The 15,579-nt window shown below is 39.3% G+C and overlaps 1 protein-coding gene across 1 annotated transcript in view; it reads left to right on the top strand.

The window, feature by feature from the left end:
- oca2 (oculocutaneous albinism II) overlaps positions 1-12,694 on the top strand; it is a 59,936-nt gene extending 47,242 nt beyond the window's left edge. Inside the window, exons 23-24 of the mRNA XM_020633087.3 lie at positions 117-210; positions 12,019-12,694. Coding sequence (XP_020488743.1) covers positions 117-210; positions 12,019-12,106 — 182 coding nt within the window. The 3' untranslated portion in view covers positions 12,107-12,694. The remainder of the gene's footprint in view (positions 1-116; positions 211-12,018) is intronic.
- The last annotated feature ends 2,885 nt before the right edge of the window (positions 12,695-15,579 follow it).

Below are 15,579 nucleotides of genomic sequence, written 5' to 3'. Positions count from 1 at the left end.
AAAATAGTCAAACTTTTCTAAATAAAGACATAGAAATGAATAGTACAGGAATAGTGAAAGATAATGATACAAATATGCAAACTATTGTTCCTAATGTTCTTTTTGTGTCTCTGTAGGAAACGGCACATTAATAGGAGCATCAGCCAACGTTGTGTGTGCAGGAATAGCTGAACAACATGGCTACGGCTTCTCCTTCATGGAGTTCTTCAGGTAAGAAGTAAAAAATATTAAAAAATCAAATATCAAGGAGTCCAAAGGGCTTGTTAATAAAAATTGTTAAATATATGTGGGGGTCAGTGCTTCAGAGTTATGGTGGTGCATGTGTGAGTGGGCTAACACTACTAAAGCTGATTGATACCTTCTGACAGACTGTTGATCAAATATGACAAGAGACAACTTTCTGCTTGGAAGGCTAATCAAAATAATGCTCGATCCTGTCGGTACAGATGATGACAATAAATTCAGGCTAAGCAAGATACATTTATATAACATCAAATTAAATAAATGGATAAAAAATGCACGTCTGCATTTAAAAAAGGAGTATAACCTAAATTGTGTTCCTGTGAGACTGCAGGCTAGATCCTTTTCATTAATGAATGTTATAGTTAATTATAGCATTTAAACGAGAGCTTGCTGAGGTGTCATTGAAGTTATTCTAAAACTGTTTAAACCCTCCTGACAATACTGAGACATATCATGGTGTGTGAGCTTACATGACAATTTTACTGGAACAAGAGCTTCCCGTCTAGAGTAACATATCGGTAGAAAGGATTAAAGGTGTCGAGGTAACATGCAGCAAATGATCTTGCAGAAAGTTATGATTTAATTTTTTTTAAATTGAAACTTTTTGAACAGAAAATCTGAGCGATTTACATATTCAGGCTGCCAGTCTGCAGCCAATTTTCCTCATGACTTATACTTATACACAGCCGTCCAGTCTGACTTAGGTGAGGTTGTCTTTAAGGAAATCCACTCTCCGAAAAAAAGGAAATACCCTATGAAAGTTCTGATGTTTGCAAGAATAATATAGAAGAGAATAGCTCTCTGTGCCAAAAGTAATCCCAGACTAAATGAAACCCTTGTTGAACTTGATTTTTTAAGATTTATTTTTGGACTTTCATGCCTTTATTATTGGAATGACAGGACAGTGGATAGAGTCAGAAATCGGGGAGTGAGGAATGACATGCAGGAAAGGAGACACAGGTCGGATTCAAACCCCAATACTGCCGCTCTGAGAACTACAGCCTCTGTACATGTGACACGCGCTATATAAACCCAAGTCCATTTACCATTTACATGCAAACTAAACACTAAGTCACCAGAACCTCAGAACTCCATATTTTAATTTTTTGTTCCTCTCTTTGGGAAACTGGAAGACTTGTGATTTCGTCATTTTGATAATAAGGTTATGTCATATTCTACACTATGTCAGGTATAAGAAGAATCAAGTTCTTTTAAGGATAACCACCTGACCTAGCTCAGGATATTTACAGCAGGTGCATCCTTTGGTCTGTAAAGTACCTCAAGGAAACAACCTGAAAGACATGAGTAATGGTCATTTGGTCAAGGCAGTGATTTCAATGTGTGTCCTCTAAAGTCACACTGTGAGGACACTGATGTTTACGATATGAGTAGAGGAAACCCAAACAGTCACAAAGTGGGCTCAGATGTTTTTTAAAAAACAAGCCAAACTTATTTAAACAGTAAAAAAACATGTGTGTCTGATTGAATAGATACTCAGTGAAACACTGAGGGAAAGCTTGATTCAAGAACTCTCTGGTGAATCCAAGTGATGGTGAAAAATGTCATTCTATCTGGAGGATGATGAGTGGGCTGCCTCTCCAGTCACCACCTGCTCACTAATAATTCTCTATCTGATGATGAAACAGACAGACATACTTAAGAGGAAGTTGTCAGTGATGTTGAAAGACGGATGAATGATTTTGATTAGGCTTAATATGTAATGGCATTGAAATAGCAGTTCATTACTGAGAGTAGTATTAGTTCTGATGATAAAAAAGAAAGAGAGATGTGAATGTCTGCATGTGTGATTAAGATGAAGCTCTATTTTTAGACTTTTTGAGAGGAAACATACATCAGCACTATGGGATCCAATACTTGTGATTTAAGAATTTGTTAGGACCCTTTAAAGTTAACACGTCATAATAAAATGAGGAAGAGCCACCTTTGCATGTCAGAGAGAGAGAGGGGAATGATATGCAGGAAAGGAGCCACAGGCTGGATTCGAACCTGGAGGACTATAGCCTCCATACATGGGTGCGCGCACTAACCACTGCGCCACCAGCGCCCCTGAGCCAGTGTACCTTTGTTTTTTAATTATCCAAACGCATTTTTTTAGCTGCATTATTGTACAACAGAGCAATGCAGAAGTCAAAGCAGGGCAGGCTGTGAGCTCCTCAAACAACTTGTCAAACTGCCTTTCAGTGTTGCTCATAATCAACATTTTACCAGGAGCAGAATTATCCAAAAGCTTGTCCTTGGATTATTCAGTTCAATAATTAAACTAGTAAAAAGACTGAATAAAGCAGATTCCCTTTACAAACCAGAGAGCTGTTCACCAGACATCAGATATCAGGACGTGCTGTTGGCCCAGCTTTGGGTTCACTCTTTTCCAGGTTCTTGGCTTGTTTTTGTGTGTTCATAGTCCCTCTTTGTATTTATTAGAATCCATATTATCCTGAGGAATCTTGGATTATTTTTCCTTCTGAGCTGATTTGCTTCTAATTTACGCTTGGCTTATTTCCTTGAGATCCAGATATCAGAAGACAAAATTTCTTCATTTATTTTGATGATTTCGTTGAAACGACAATGATTTGACTTCAAACACTAAGAAAGTATAGTGGGCCAGGTGCACTGGTTTAGCTCAGTAGGTACAGCAGGTTCCCCCTGGACAGAGGCTGCAGTCACATGATCGCTCCCCCCACGTCTCTCTAAAGCTGTCATGTCTAATAAACCCCAAAAAACAGAAAGAAAGAAGTCGGCAGGTCTAAGGCACGATTTCCAGTGTTGACTGTTGCAGGAGATTGGTGTTATCCTGAACTAAGCAAAAAAGAAACAAATAGTCAAAGCTTCATGTTCAACCATTACAATCTGATTTGGCTGAAATCAATCTTCGGCTACAGCCCTAGTGTTTTTTTAATTTATTTTAGATACAACAACAATTGGATTGGGGGGGGGGGGGGGGCACAGCTGTTTAGTCAGTGCACCACTTTCTTCCACACTGACTTTTCTCAACAACTAGCTGCAGCTATATTTTTTGTCACCTTTTCTTTATTTCTCAACTACTTGCATAACTAATAAAAATAAAAATATGTCTTTTGCCAGAATATAATGTTTATCAGTTGTTAAGCCTAAGTTACCGTATTCAACTCCCCAGAGTCATTCAGTTTATTGTGATAGAAACCAGAACAATTTTCAAGATGTTGGCATCAGAGAAATTCTCCTCTATTTACTTTAAGAAACACAAACTGATTTATTGCTGTCACAATAGTGGAGGATTAATCTAACACTTCACAATAAATCGATTGCTCGCTGCAGCTCTATCAACAACTGTTGAATGTCTTTCATTAAAGTTGATTCAAATGTTCATATTGCAGACACGCTGAGTCTTTGTTGACCTGTGATCGTAGAGCTGCCCTGAGATTTGTTATATTTCCTTCTCACTCTGCCTCAGTGCTTCAGAGATGTACTTGATTGTCATCACACTTAGTTATAGCACCATATGTTGACAAACTTGCTGGGTAACAGAAAAGCCTGAGGATGGTTCATCATGGGATTTGATTGAAATGGATCAGAGCAGTCGCAGCCTGTCGGAGTGTAGTCGTGTCTGCAGTGATTGGGCAGAAGCATCGCCGTGGGCTGGAGCAGAGCCTATAATTGGCTGTGAGTGTCAGGGGTCACAGCTGCTCACAGAGACAGGTAAGGAGGACTAAAGTGTATCTGAGACTCCGGGCAGCTGCTCCTGCTGTATCAGGTGCTTCAATTCAGAGCCCAGATGAGCCCACAGAGACCTGGATGCATTTTTGATTGACCATCACAAAGGAAGATGAGAGTCTCTGAATAGCTCTGCAGCTTGTCGCTACAGTCCCTGTTGCTTCCTTCATGCCTCCCAAAAGTACCAACTCTGTGTATTCTGCATGGTTCATAGTCCAGCTCGACAGAGTGTGAAACATGCTTGTGCAGGTGTAGTAAAATACAATGTAATAATAAAAATGACAACATTTTTCAATAGTGCAGAATCTGAATATAATTCATTTTATTACTAGGGGTGGGACAAAAAATTGTCCCGACTCGTGTGATACTATTATTGAATTGCTAGTATCCATTTAGGCTAAATGTACATAATTGCCGTTCCCCCTCAATGGTTAAATTACTGGCTTTTAACTCTTAACTGTGACCTGCAGTGTAATGACGGGGCACAGACACAGTAAAATACTGATTGTTAACTGAGGTCATTTACTCTGCACTGGTGTATTCAGGATAATTGCCCAGCCTTGAAAGAAAGCAATCACAAAGCAAAATCACGGCTGAAACGATCACATTCATAACTTATTTTCAGGTTTTGATTTTGTCTCCGGTAAAGTTCCTGGTCTGCCGTTCACTGTGCAGTGACCCCAGGTGCAGGTAAACTAACAAAATCAAATCACATTGAAGAATGTGAGTAGATTTAGAGGAGCAGGACTGGCATTCATTTGGTCCACATAAATGAATTCTCCCATTCATATAGCTCCCTGCATCTGCAGAGGAGACCTGAGCAGGGGACAATCATCACTTGCTCTAAAGACCTCAGGTGTGCTCCCTCATTACATGCTCTTTAACTAGAAGACCCAGATCACATAAAGATGAAAAAAAAAACTTTTGATGTTTGTGGTGCAGAGGAAATGTTCTGTCCTCCACTACACCCTACACAGTGAACATTGAAGCATTTTGCAAGTCAGCCGGCTTTTTGAATAGCAAAGGGCGAGCATTGTCACAGGCAGCAGTGATGTCCTGGTGAAAGCATAAAGACTCCACGGTCAGAGGAGCGAGTCCCTCTAGTTTATCTAAAGAAAGCCTTTGAGATTCTATCTGGACTTTCACAGAGTTTCCATCATATGCAGTTAAATCAATGTGTGAAATCACCTTGTTCCTCTCTGTGCTGTATTGTGACGAGTTTTTTATCTGCCCTCTGTCCCCCCTCATGCTGTGACTGTGATGGGGGAATGGGATTTTCTCAGCAAAGAGATTCACTCATGTAGAGGTCACCTTCTGCTCATCTGATTATTATTACAGTTTAGAGATTCCTCTTCATCCATCTTGAGAGGTCATTCACTCCATGTAGATAAAAATCACAGTAGTCCTTGTTAATGTTAATGGGCTATTTAAAGGCCTCGACCTTGTGAAACTGAAATGAACACTTTTACATATTATATGTATTTAATAGTTGGGGAAACAGGAGGATCTGTGAGCTCATGTTTTATTTGCTCTGGTAAAGGTGTGTCTGTCTCCTGTTAAGACCGATTTTTTTGACATGTCTATGAACGATTGGTCAAAACTGTCGGACTAATACTGCCACCTATGATGGAGAGTTACTTATTGCAGATGGTAAATAAATCAGAGTCAGTGTCTGCAATTCCCTATCATTTTTTATTGAACATTTATCCTTATTAATGTCCTATTAAACTGTTGATGTGTATATAGAGAGGATAATCAGCCTGACCTTTGTAACTTCATTCAGTTGATTATTCAGGAAGTTTAACTTTGACAATTTGATTTCATCACCACGCTGAGTTAGAATCATTATTGATGAGCTTAAGTGCTTGACTTGCCTTGTTAATACTTAGTTCAAGTACTTTTATTTCACATTTCCACATGCATACTGAATGCAAACTGCTTAAATGTATACATTCAGGTAACACATGGACCTACATTTATTAAATATACACTCAGAGACTCTCAGAACATTCATTCTTTTATTCAGGGTCCATTGGACTACTTAAATATCTCTCCCAGCTTCTTTAATGCAAAAGACTTGACATTTTGGACTCAGTTAAAGGTCATCTTAAATGAGGGTGTCATGCGTCTCTGAATCTGAGGATGTTATATATATATATAGAGAGAGAGAGAGAGAGAGAGAGAGAGAGGAGAGAGAGAGAGAGAGAGAGAGAGAGAGAGAGAGAGAAGAGAGAGGAGAGAGAGAGAGAGAGAGAGAGAGAGAGAGAGAGAGAGAGAGAGAGAGAGAGAGAGAGAGAGAGAGAGAGAGAGAGAGAGAGAGAGGAGAGAGAGAGAGAGAGAGAGAGAGAGAGAGAGAGAGAGAGAGAGAGAGAGAGAGAGAGAGAGAGAGAGAGAGAGAGAGAGAGAGAGAGAGAGAACAGAAACAGAAGGACAAGAGCTGATAACTCTACAACTCTCTGACAAAGGAACTCAAAGGAGAGGAAGCTTGTAGTGTAGTCCTCGTTGCCTTTTCATAATCTTTACCGTTTGTAAAATGACGATGTTGTGTCTTTTTTGGTGGCGAAGTCTTTACTAAACCATTTTTTTTTTTGCTATTTTTGCAGCCATTACTATCGTTGATTGAAACTATTCTTTATGGTGCAGCATAACAAAAGATTGCAGTGATAAATGGTGAACTAGGACAGCTGAATGAAGTCCACACTTTTAAATTGACATAAATAAAATTATCCAGATGTTTATCTTGCTTAGCCTTAATTGGCCACATCTTTAGTTTAAGTTCAGTCACACATCTCATGTTTGTATTTGTTAAAAAATATTTATTGCAGCTGCAGAACATATTTGTGTTTGGGGTCTATGCTCATACCTCATTAGTCCTTTTTGTTTAACAAGCAGAAACTTGAGGAGTGATGGGATGATATCATAAACCCCGAGTGGAAGCCTACAGGTGGATGCTGTGGTGTTGGTGGGGGGGCAGAGTCAGAGTGCAGTACTGGTGTAGGTCAGAGAGAGCAGAGGGAGAGACGGGAAGTCAGGCACTTGGTGCTCACATACTCAGAGGGAGCTCTGCAATTCTACCAAGCTTTTCAGCCACTTGTCCTTTTTGGCTTGTTAATCGATTTGCCCCAAACAAGTTAGTCTTCATTTTAGTGGTTAACCTAGTTTTAAGTTATGCAACATACAGTACGTTATAGGTTAACATGGCTGTGATGTTACCTGATGTCCATTAGTAACTAAACTTACATACACTGCAGTATATAACTTCTGTTTCATGATATATACCTGAGTCATTTTCTTTATTTCTTCTTTGCATTACTGTTTACCCTTTAATGTTCACGAACAAGATGGCAATTTCACCAAATGAACCACAATTATAATTATTTTCATGAGTTAAAATCCCCCAGATAAAATCATAGCATGTAGACCACAGAGCCCTGCGTTGGCATTACAGACATTTTAGGAGAACATACATTGTCAAGAGTTGGGCAGCTTCAGAAGCTGCTTTATTTTGTCATTTTGAAGTGAAAGTTTTTCTCCTTTTTTGTATCAAATTGTGTCGCTGGCCTTGTCTTAATGTGTCCAGTGCTCCAGTTCACACAGGCTCACAGGCTTCACAGGCTAATTCACACAAAAAAGATACAAGTATGTTCAAATGTGAGACTATATCATGGAGAGGTGTGTTTATATGTGATGCCACAGCTAGTAGCCAAACAGCAAAGCCATTACCTCGTAGCCATGATATTTTTTCATCATGATTGTAATTGGCTGTACAGCAGGAACAACACGCTGTTATCATTTAGTCATGAATCTCAATAGAAGCATTAGCACAGTTAATAAACATGAATGCGCTGTAGCGCTGTGTTTGTGCTAATTTTATGCTTTATTTGGTCCCCACTTATTTATCAAGTTTATTATTGACTCTTCACTCAAAGCAGCATCTGCTCAGAATGATATTTGAACGATATGTGTTCTCTTTATTTCTCAGAGTGCTGCTCTAAAGTTGAGCTTCTCTGCTGCTCTGACTGAGTTTTTTCTATCGCTTGTGTGTTAAATATACATGTGATTTATTTTTTCTTCTTGGCCTCTGAAACTGATCTGTGTCAGAGACTGAGGGCGAACAGATATCTGGCCCTCGGAGCAGCCATGTGTCCATATAGGACATGGTAGACATCCAAATGACAAACCATCTGCAGATATGGAGACTTCTAAGGACACATCTAAAATGTATGATGCTAATTGAGGATTGTCCTGACCTGTATTCTGATAAATATAATTTAGCACGCTTACTGCTCCTGTTTGATCACTGCTTTTGAGTCATAAAAATGAAGTAGAGCTGGTCTCTGTAAACGCAGTATCAACACTTCCTACGGTCACTTAAGGGCTTTAAACTGTAGATGATTCTGCCAAAATAGTGTGTGGTTGGCAAATAGTCAGCGAGTCTGTTTCAAGATCTATTTGCCTGTTTAGAAAATAGAAAGTAAGAACAGTGACAACACAAACACTAAATCTGGACAATAGACTGTAAATATTAAAGGACGAAGCCTGAGTGACGTCAGCCATCTGTTCCTGCAGTGGGCTCCGGGGGCTCATCGGCAGCAGCCCCCATGTTGGATATCCTGACTCAGACTAACTTTCAGTCAACCTTACGACATAAAATAAATAAATGAATTCCTTCAGAAAATACCCCTGAAATGTTAAATCATTTGTTATGTCAGATGCAGCCCACTCTTAAAGTTGATGTTTACTCATGTTAATGTTTCAGAGTTCTGTTTTTAGTGGTCTTAAAATGTTAGCTGGAGCAAAACACTTGATTCAGCCTTAATAGTCTGCAACATGTGGAATACTACAAAGGGCTCATTAGTTGTCTTAAAGAAGACCCAGACAGAGAAGGAGCCGCTTAGTTTGGACTTTGTATTCATTTTCTCCTTGCTCCTTTTCCACCTCAGTGAAAAAGGTATCCATGTTTCATTCAATTAGTCACCTCCAACTCTTTATGTCATGTTTTGAATGGAAAACGTATTTTAAACTCCTTGGTCTTTCAGATAGTATAGAAGATATTTGCAGGCTCTTTTACTTTCTGTCTAAAACATTATAGACTTGGTTCAAGGAAAAATAGCTGCAAGTAATTGATCAGAGCAATCGACGACCTATCTATTAGTAACAGTTCAGTAGAAGCTTCTCCTTAGCATGTCGACTCGTCGGATTTTCAAACACAGCAGGCTCTTTGCTCGACAGTCCATCGATTTCTGCACGCATTGAGCCCAGAGTAAATCTCAGAAAGGCATCCCCTGGTTTGTGACTTTTGATTGAACAAATTGCCACTAAATCCCCTTTACTTTCCTCCTCACAACCTGATGCTGTGTCAGCCATATCATCCCCCAAGTTACACACATAGCACTAATACTTACCTGTCATTGTGAGCCCCAATCACAGGTCTTCTCTGATCTACTCAGGTATTCATGGACCATTACAAAAAAACCCTGTTCTTGGCCTTGGATTCTGGGGCCTTGGTAGACTTGTCAAGACCTCTCTGTGCATGCATTGATGTACATACATATCTTATTTGACATTTGAGTAAAACCAAAGAAGTCAAGAAGTCAAATAAATCTTTTAAGTACAATCACATTTTACTCATTGATTTAAAGCTGATGCACTCTGAGGACTCATTGTGATCCCTTTCAAACACTTCACTCTTTTTTATTATGTAAAGGTTACATAATAAAGTTACTTTTATTTATTTCATCGATATAATTTAAGCCCAATCTCAAATTCTACAGTGTAAACTGAATAGAAAAGAAATACATAGATATTGGCAGCCAATACAAAAAAACATTTGCAATGAGGTGAAAGGTCTTTTCAAATTTTAGAATATAAAGACAGGTGTTTTCTGAAAGGACCATTTGTTTCCCACTCATTGTCATTTTCTCTCTGCTGCTCGACCTCACAGCAGAAAATGAGCTTCTCAAAAAGACAGCGGCTTGAAGACACCTGTTTCTAAATGTCAGATGAGCTGCTCACAGACTGCTAATTGATTGAACAGTGAGTCCTGCTCTCCGTGTTTACTCTGGAGTGTGGTTAACACGATGTACCATGAAAGAAAAGAGGGAATAACAGGATATACCAAAGTCTCACTCACACTTGCTGCTTTTTTAAGGTTGAAAAGAAGCCTGACTGTTTTTTTTTTTTCGTCCAGTGGCATCAATAGCGAAACAATTGATGCTTTTCACTCTAGATGATCCATCGTGAGGTTACTTCACGAGTGTGCAGAAATACATTTACACTGCATGGGAACAAATAGAAACCACTGACAATTGGAAATGAACACATCAGGAACAAGGCCAACAGCTCATTAAATAAACACAACACTGTAGTGGCCAAGTAAGACTTGAATCCCGCAATACACCACAGACATTGAATTAATGAGGGACTAACTGACAACTCTGCAGAGTACAGGGGCAAGATGCAGGCTTGTCAGGTTCAGTTCTACACTACAGGATGTATATTATGTTTGTAAGCCGCCTGCCGCAGCTTCTTTTTTTTTTTTAAGTATATAAGTGTCACATTGGAGAAAATAAATCTGAGATTTTGGTGCTGATGCGAGTTCAGATCTTTGTGAAACCAACCCAGAAGTATCACAAGATTGTCTACGTGCCTCGTTGTAATGCAGACAGCTGGCTGCTCATCTGATATTCCCCCTCATAATAACGAGTACATTAACCGAGACCAAAAACTACAACTATTTTCACTGATCTATTTTCTAAGGTAAAACTTGTTATTCACACAATATTATAACTGTTACCCAAAAACAACTGTGAACCTAATATTCCATCGTATTTTCATACTCTTGAAGCTATCTGCATGTAAACATTTTTAAACTAACCTTTACTTTGTTGAAGATGAGAAATGTGGGGAAAATGGCAGGGCTTATGTCATTTTTCCTTATTTGATATATGTCTTAAAAATTGTTTTGAATGTTAGCCGGAGTTAGCCATTTTAATGCCAGTGCTCGCCTCTTTGTGTGTAGAAGTTTCCCCAAATAACACACATCACAGCTGCCTTTTTTTTCTGAGTTATGTTTTGGGCCTTTTTGCCTTTTTATTATTATTATTATTTTTATTTTATTGCACATGCAGCAAAGGGCCGAGGTCGGATTTGAACCCACGGCTGGAATATAGCCTCTATATAATGCACGACATAGCCGTTAGGCCTTTTGTGTGTTCCGTAGGGAGGTAAAGATTAAGTGTGAGGCAGTTGAATATTGATTCAAAGTTGTCATGGTTCACATCTTTAAAGCAGGACAGAACTGGACACACTGTGATTTCTGGTTAATGAACATTTAAAGTTAAAGATGAGATGTTAAAGTGTCACATTTTTCCTGCCAGTACTGATGAATATATGCAGACTTTAGTATAAAGGTTGAAACCAAGTTCCCCTCTGATACCTGTGTGAAGAAAAATATATATTAGAATACTATCAACAAACATAAAGCCTTCAAGCAGCGTTGTGTTCTTGTTTGTTATTTGTTGTTTTTTTGGTGGTGGTGAGGTAAAAACAAATGTTGGATCAATGCATTGACTGATGTGCACCCCAATACATGACACTTTTTATCTGCCAGCTCATTTATATGCATTTTCATTCATTAGGGGCTTTGCGTTGATTTGCATTGACCTTTAGTGGTTGAATGTAGACTGTGTGCAGAGGCTGCTCCACTTGTGCATATTTCGAGATGGATCACAGTTTATTAAAATAATATTATGTGCAGGTGTGTGTGCGCACACTTCAGAAATATTTTTGGCCCACATCACTTCAGGGTTTTAACGGTACGTACTCTTAGTATAAATTCTGTGCACTCTTCCCTGAGCTGCAAGGTTTGGGACAGTAAATGGAAAATCTGAGGATCATCAGCATCAAATTCATAATTAAAGGAAATTAGACCTTCAAATCTCTATTTGCACCTCTTTACTCAGTGTAAAATAACACTCTGTATTTACCAACATGTGGTTTGTTTTCAGTTAGAATGAGATGTTCACACATATAATTGATCTTTTGTTTTCTTGCTCATTACAGATTAGGATTCCCCATGATGATAATGACGTGTATGATCGGCATGTGCTACCTGCTGGCCACACAAGTCGGACTAAGATGGAATATGTAACACCAACAGAGCCAAAGAAACTGTGTGTGTGTGTGTGTGTGAGAGTGTGATTGTGTGACGTCTCCTTCATGCATTCAGCTCACTGTAATGTGTGTAAGTAAACTGATTGAGATCAGGTTACAGGCACTGTTTGAAGCACAGCAGCCATATTTTGTTAAATGTCTTTGACTAAAGTGCAGACCAGCAGGGACCAGAATAACGGGTGCTGCTTTGAACAAAATGTTAAAACATCCAAAAATATGATGCATAAGCTCTTGGCGACTGGTCCACTGTCACCCTGTTGAGTTGTACCAACTTTGTCAGAAACTTGAACCTTTTTGTCCTCAGCAAAGAGTCGATCCAAGGGAAGGAAATGTGTCTTTACTGTAAAGTATTACAAAATGTCCCACTCCATAATGCTGTGTATGCTGCTACTGCATCAACGGGTGTAACTGGTGTATGTGATTCCAGCTACGGCCACTGATTGGAAATCTACATCGTGTGGTCTGTTTACATAAAGCTCCAGCTAATTTATCTACACATGTATCTCATGATTTGCTTTTAGAGATATTTAGGACACTGATTAACTTGTTAGAGGCAAACTTTAGCAAACTTTAGCAAACTTCTGTTGATATTTTAAAGGAACAACAAGACCCAGTGAAAGGGATTTTATAAAGGTTAATGTCTGATATATTTACCAGCTGCCCAAATGTCAACACCTCATGGATGAATCTGAAGAACAAACACAGCATCAGCTAGATTGGAAAATAGCAAAATGATTAAATGAAACGGATGTAGACTGTTATCTAAAGATTGTATCTATTGTACTGTGTACACATTGATCTCATGTAAACTCAATGATTTAATTCAGTTAGTCATATTTAAGGTAGGAGAAGTTGAATCATGTAAATGCTCTTACATGGAATGGGCTGCACCACCTTTCCTTTTCTTGTTGAAATGATTACCTGTATTTATTGTACAGCCCAACAACTTGAACTTCATTCATGTTTAATGGTTGAGACTCTCACAACATCAGAGATCAACAAAACAATAAAGGTTGTGATGTTTTGTTTTCATTTGGCTCCATATGACATTTTTTTTTTTTGTGAACTTTTGGCACCACTTTCTTAAAGCTGAGGAACTTTTCTTTTGTTACAATGTTGGCGCCCCCTGTGGACAAAGCAGAGCATCTTAAAACAAGAAAATTTCTGAACTTTGGGTGCCCAGGACGGTTGCGGTTCAAGATCAATCAATCAATCATTATTTGTATAGCGCCAATTCATAACAAATGTTATCTCAAGACACTTAAAATAGAAGCTGAAAGACCTTACTCAAATGTATGTTATAAAAGAAAAATGGGATAGGGGAAGATAATGTGCAGTAAGGATTTCTCCTTTTTAGTCCTCGTGTTCCTGTTGTCCACACTTCCTTGCCGCTGAGGTGGAGGTCGGAGCAGGCCGTGCATGGATGACGATGGCGGTGGTTTATGGGGTCGACACTGTCAGATGGCGGTGGCTGGGCATCAGGGACGTCGGGTGGTAGTAGTGCCCAATCGCCTCCCCTAACACTAACCCTAACAAACACAAGGGCAGCAGGCCATCCCGACTAACAATCCCGAGAATCCTACAAGACAACAGAGCTCAGGAATGTTGTATCACTTATTTTTACGAGTACCATATAAGAGTTTAAAATTCTGGTGACATAACAACCCTAGTTTATTTTAGCTTGATGTCAATCATCTCAATTTTCTTTTGTAGCCAAAAATGAGGCTTCAGTATTAGTTTCAGTCTGTTTATTAACAAGTTAAAAACTCCTCACAGGAGCTTTAAGAAGGTCCTCCTTACAATCAAGGTGTCCAAATTATGTCAGAGACTGAGCTGGCCTTTGATGATCTGGTGCTGGATGATACATGACCTTCAGTGGTACAATAGAAACTTAAGGGACAACTCATTTAACTTAAAGTGTTAGTTTGTGTGTCTAAGAATTCTTCTAGTTTTGCTGTATATTGCTTTTTAATAATAATATTTTATATCGCCTTTCAATGGACCCAAGGACACTTTACATGGAGGGACCAAACAAAGAACAAAAATCTAAAAAAAACCTGAGACAGGTCAAGCAAAAGGATGTGAGACTGATGGAGTGACAGAGTTTAACGGGGGAGAACAGATGGCATTTGAGAAGTTTTTTTACATGAGTTCAAAGATGGGTCATTTCAGATGTCTCAGGGGAGACAACGCCCTGTCCCCAAAGGTGCAGAGTCTGGTGTGTGGTATGGACAGCAGGCCAGTGTCCGAGGACCAGAGGTTTCAGGACGTGGTGTTTGGGTGTAGGAGGTCCGAGAGGTACTGCGGGGCTAGGGCATGAAGGGATTTATAAGTGAGGAGGACTATTTTGAAGTCGCTGTATGTCTGTCAAAGGTGACAACTGGCAAACCTCTGAATAATACAACATGCTTTAATTTCACTGGCTGCAGGACAGATTCAAACATACAAATAAATAAATGTGCATACTACCAAATAAGTGGTCAGTGGTAACCATGGTGAGGCAATGCAGGATGATGTTTGGGTTGCTTGGCAACAGTTCAATTTCAGTTTAGTTGTTGAACTAGTTGAGTGGAGCAAAAAATAATCATCTGTTGTTGATTTTTTTCTTCTCTACAGTTTGCTGCTCGTATAACTTGTCCAAAAGCAATATCCCACTTGAGGTCAAGATGTTGTCCTCAATAGAAGCACTGCTGTGATTATCTTTGGCCCTGTGCCTTGGTACAGATCACAGCGGTGCTTTTATTTGGGACAACATCTTGACCCTGTGTGTGATGGTGCTTAAATCGTCTTTTTGTGGCTTCTACCTCTTGTCAAAGAGAACAATCTGCTTTTATCCTGGCTTTAGTTTGCTGTCCACCTACACTGACTCCCCCCTTAAACTTTAAAGTTCTTGACTTCTTAAAATTGTAGAAATTCACAAAATGTAAAGTAGAGGACCCAGGGGTTAGTGGATACTCAACAAAAAATAAATTACACCTCTATAACAAAAAAAAACCCCTCTATTGGATGATACAGCATCTACAGCAACAGAGTGGATTTTCATGTTAAAAGCTCTCTGGTACTTCACAACAGTTTCTCTGAAGTTTTACTGTTGTTCTCCTGCCTCGTCCACAGCTCTGCTCTTCCTTTGTTTATTGGCAGTGACTGAGTGTAAAACGGACTTTCATGTTCCTTTTAATGAGTCCGGCTCCATGCCAACTAAAACCCAGCTACACAGATCGATGTGGGCAGCTCCTGTAGGACTGTTAACTCTCCAGGGGGATCATGACGGCTTCAAGTGAGGAACCCTCCTGTTTGTTTCAGTCATTGGAAATCGGGTTATGTCATCCACTTTGTTCCATTACAGAGCTGTGCTGTGGATCACAGCTTTAATTCATTGCTAATTAATTAAACAACCTTCCACCCTTGGAGAACTCTACATGGTTATGCATCATTAATGTATTTAATGTG

The sequence above is a fragment of the Labrus bergylta genome, chromosome 6 (assembly GCF_963930695.1).
Source record: "Labrus bergylta chromosome 6, fLabBer1.1, whole genome shotgun sequence".
Classification (NCBI taxonomy): Eukaryota; Metazoa; Chordata; class Actinopteri; order Labriformes; family Labridae; genus Labrus; species Labrus bergylta.
This window is presented reverse-complemented; position numbering and strand designations above follow the sequence as displayed.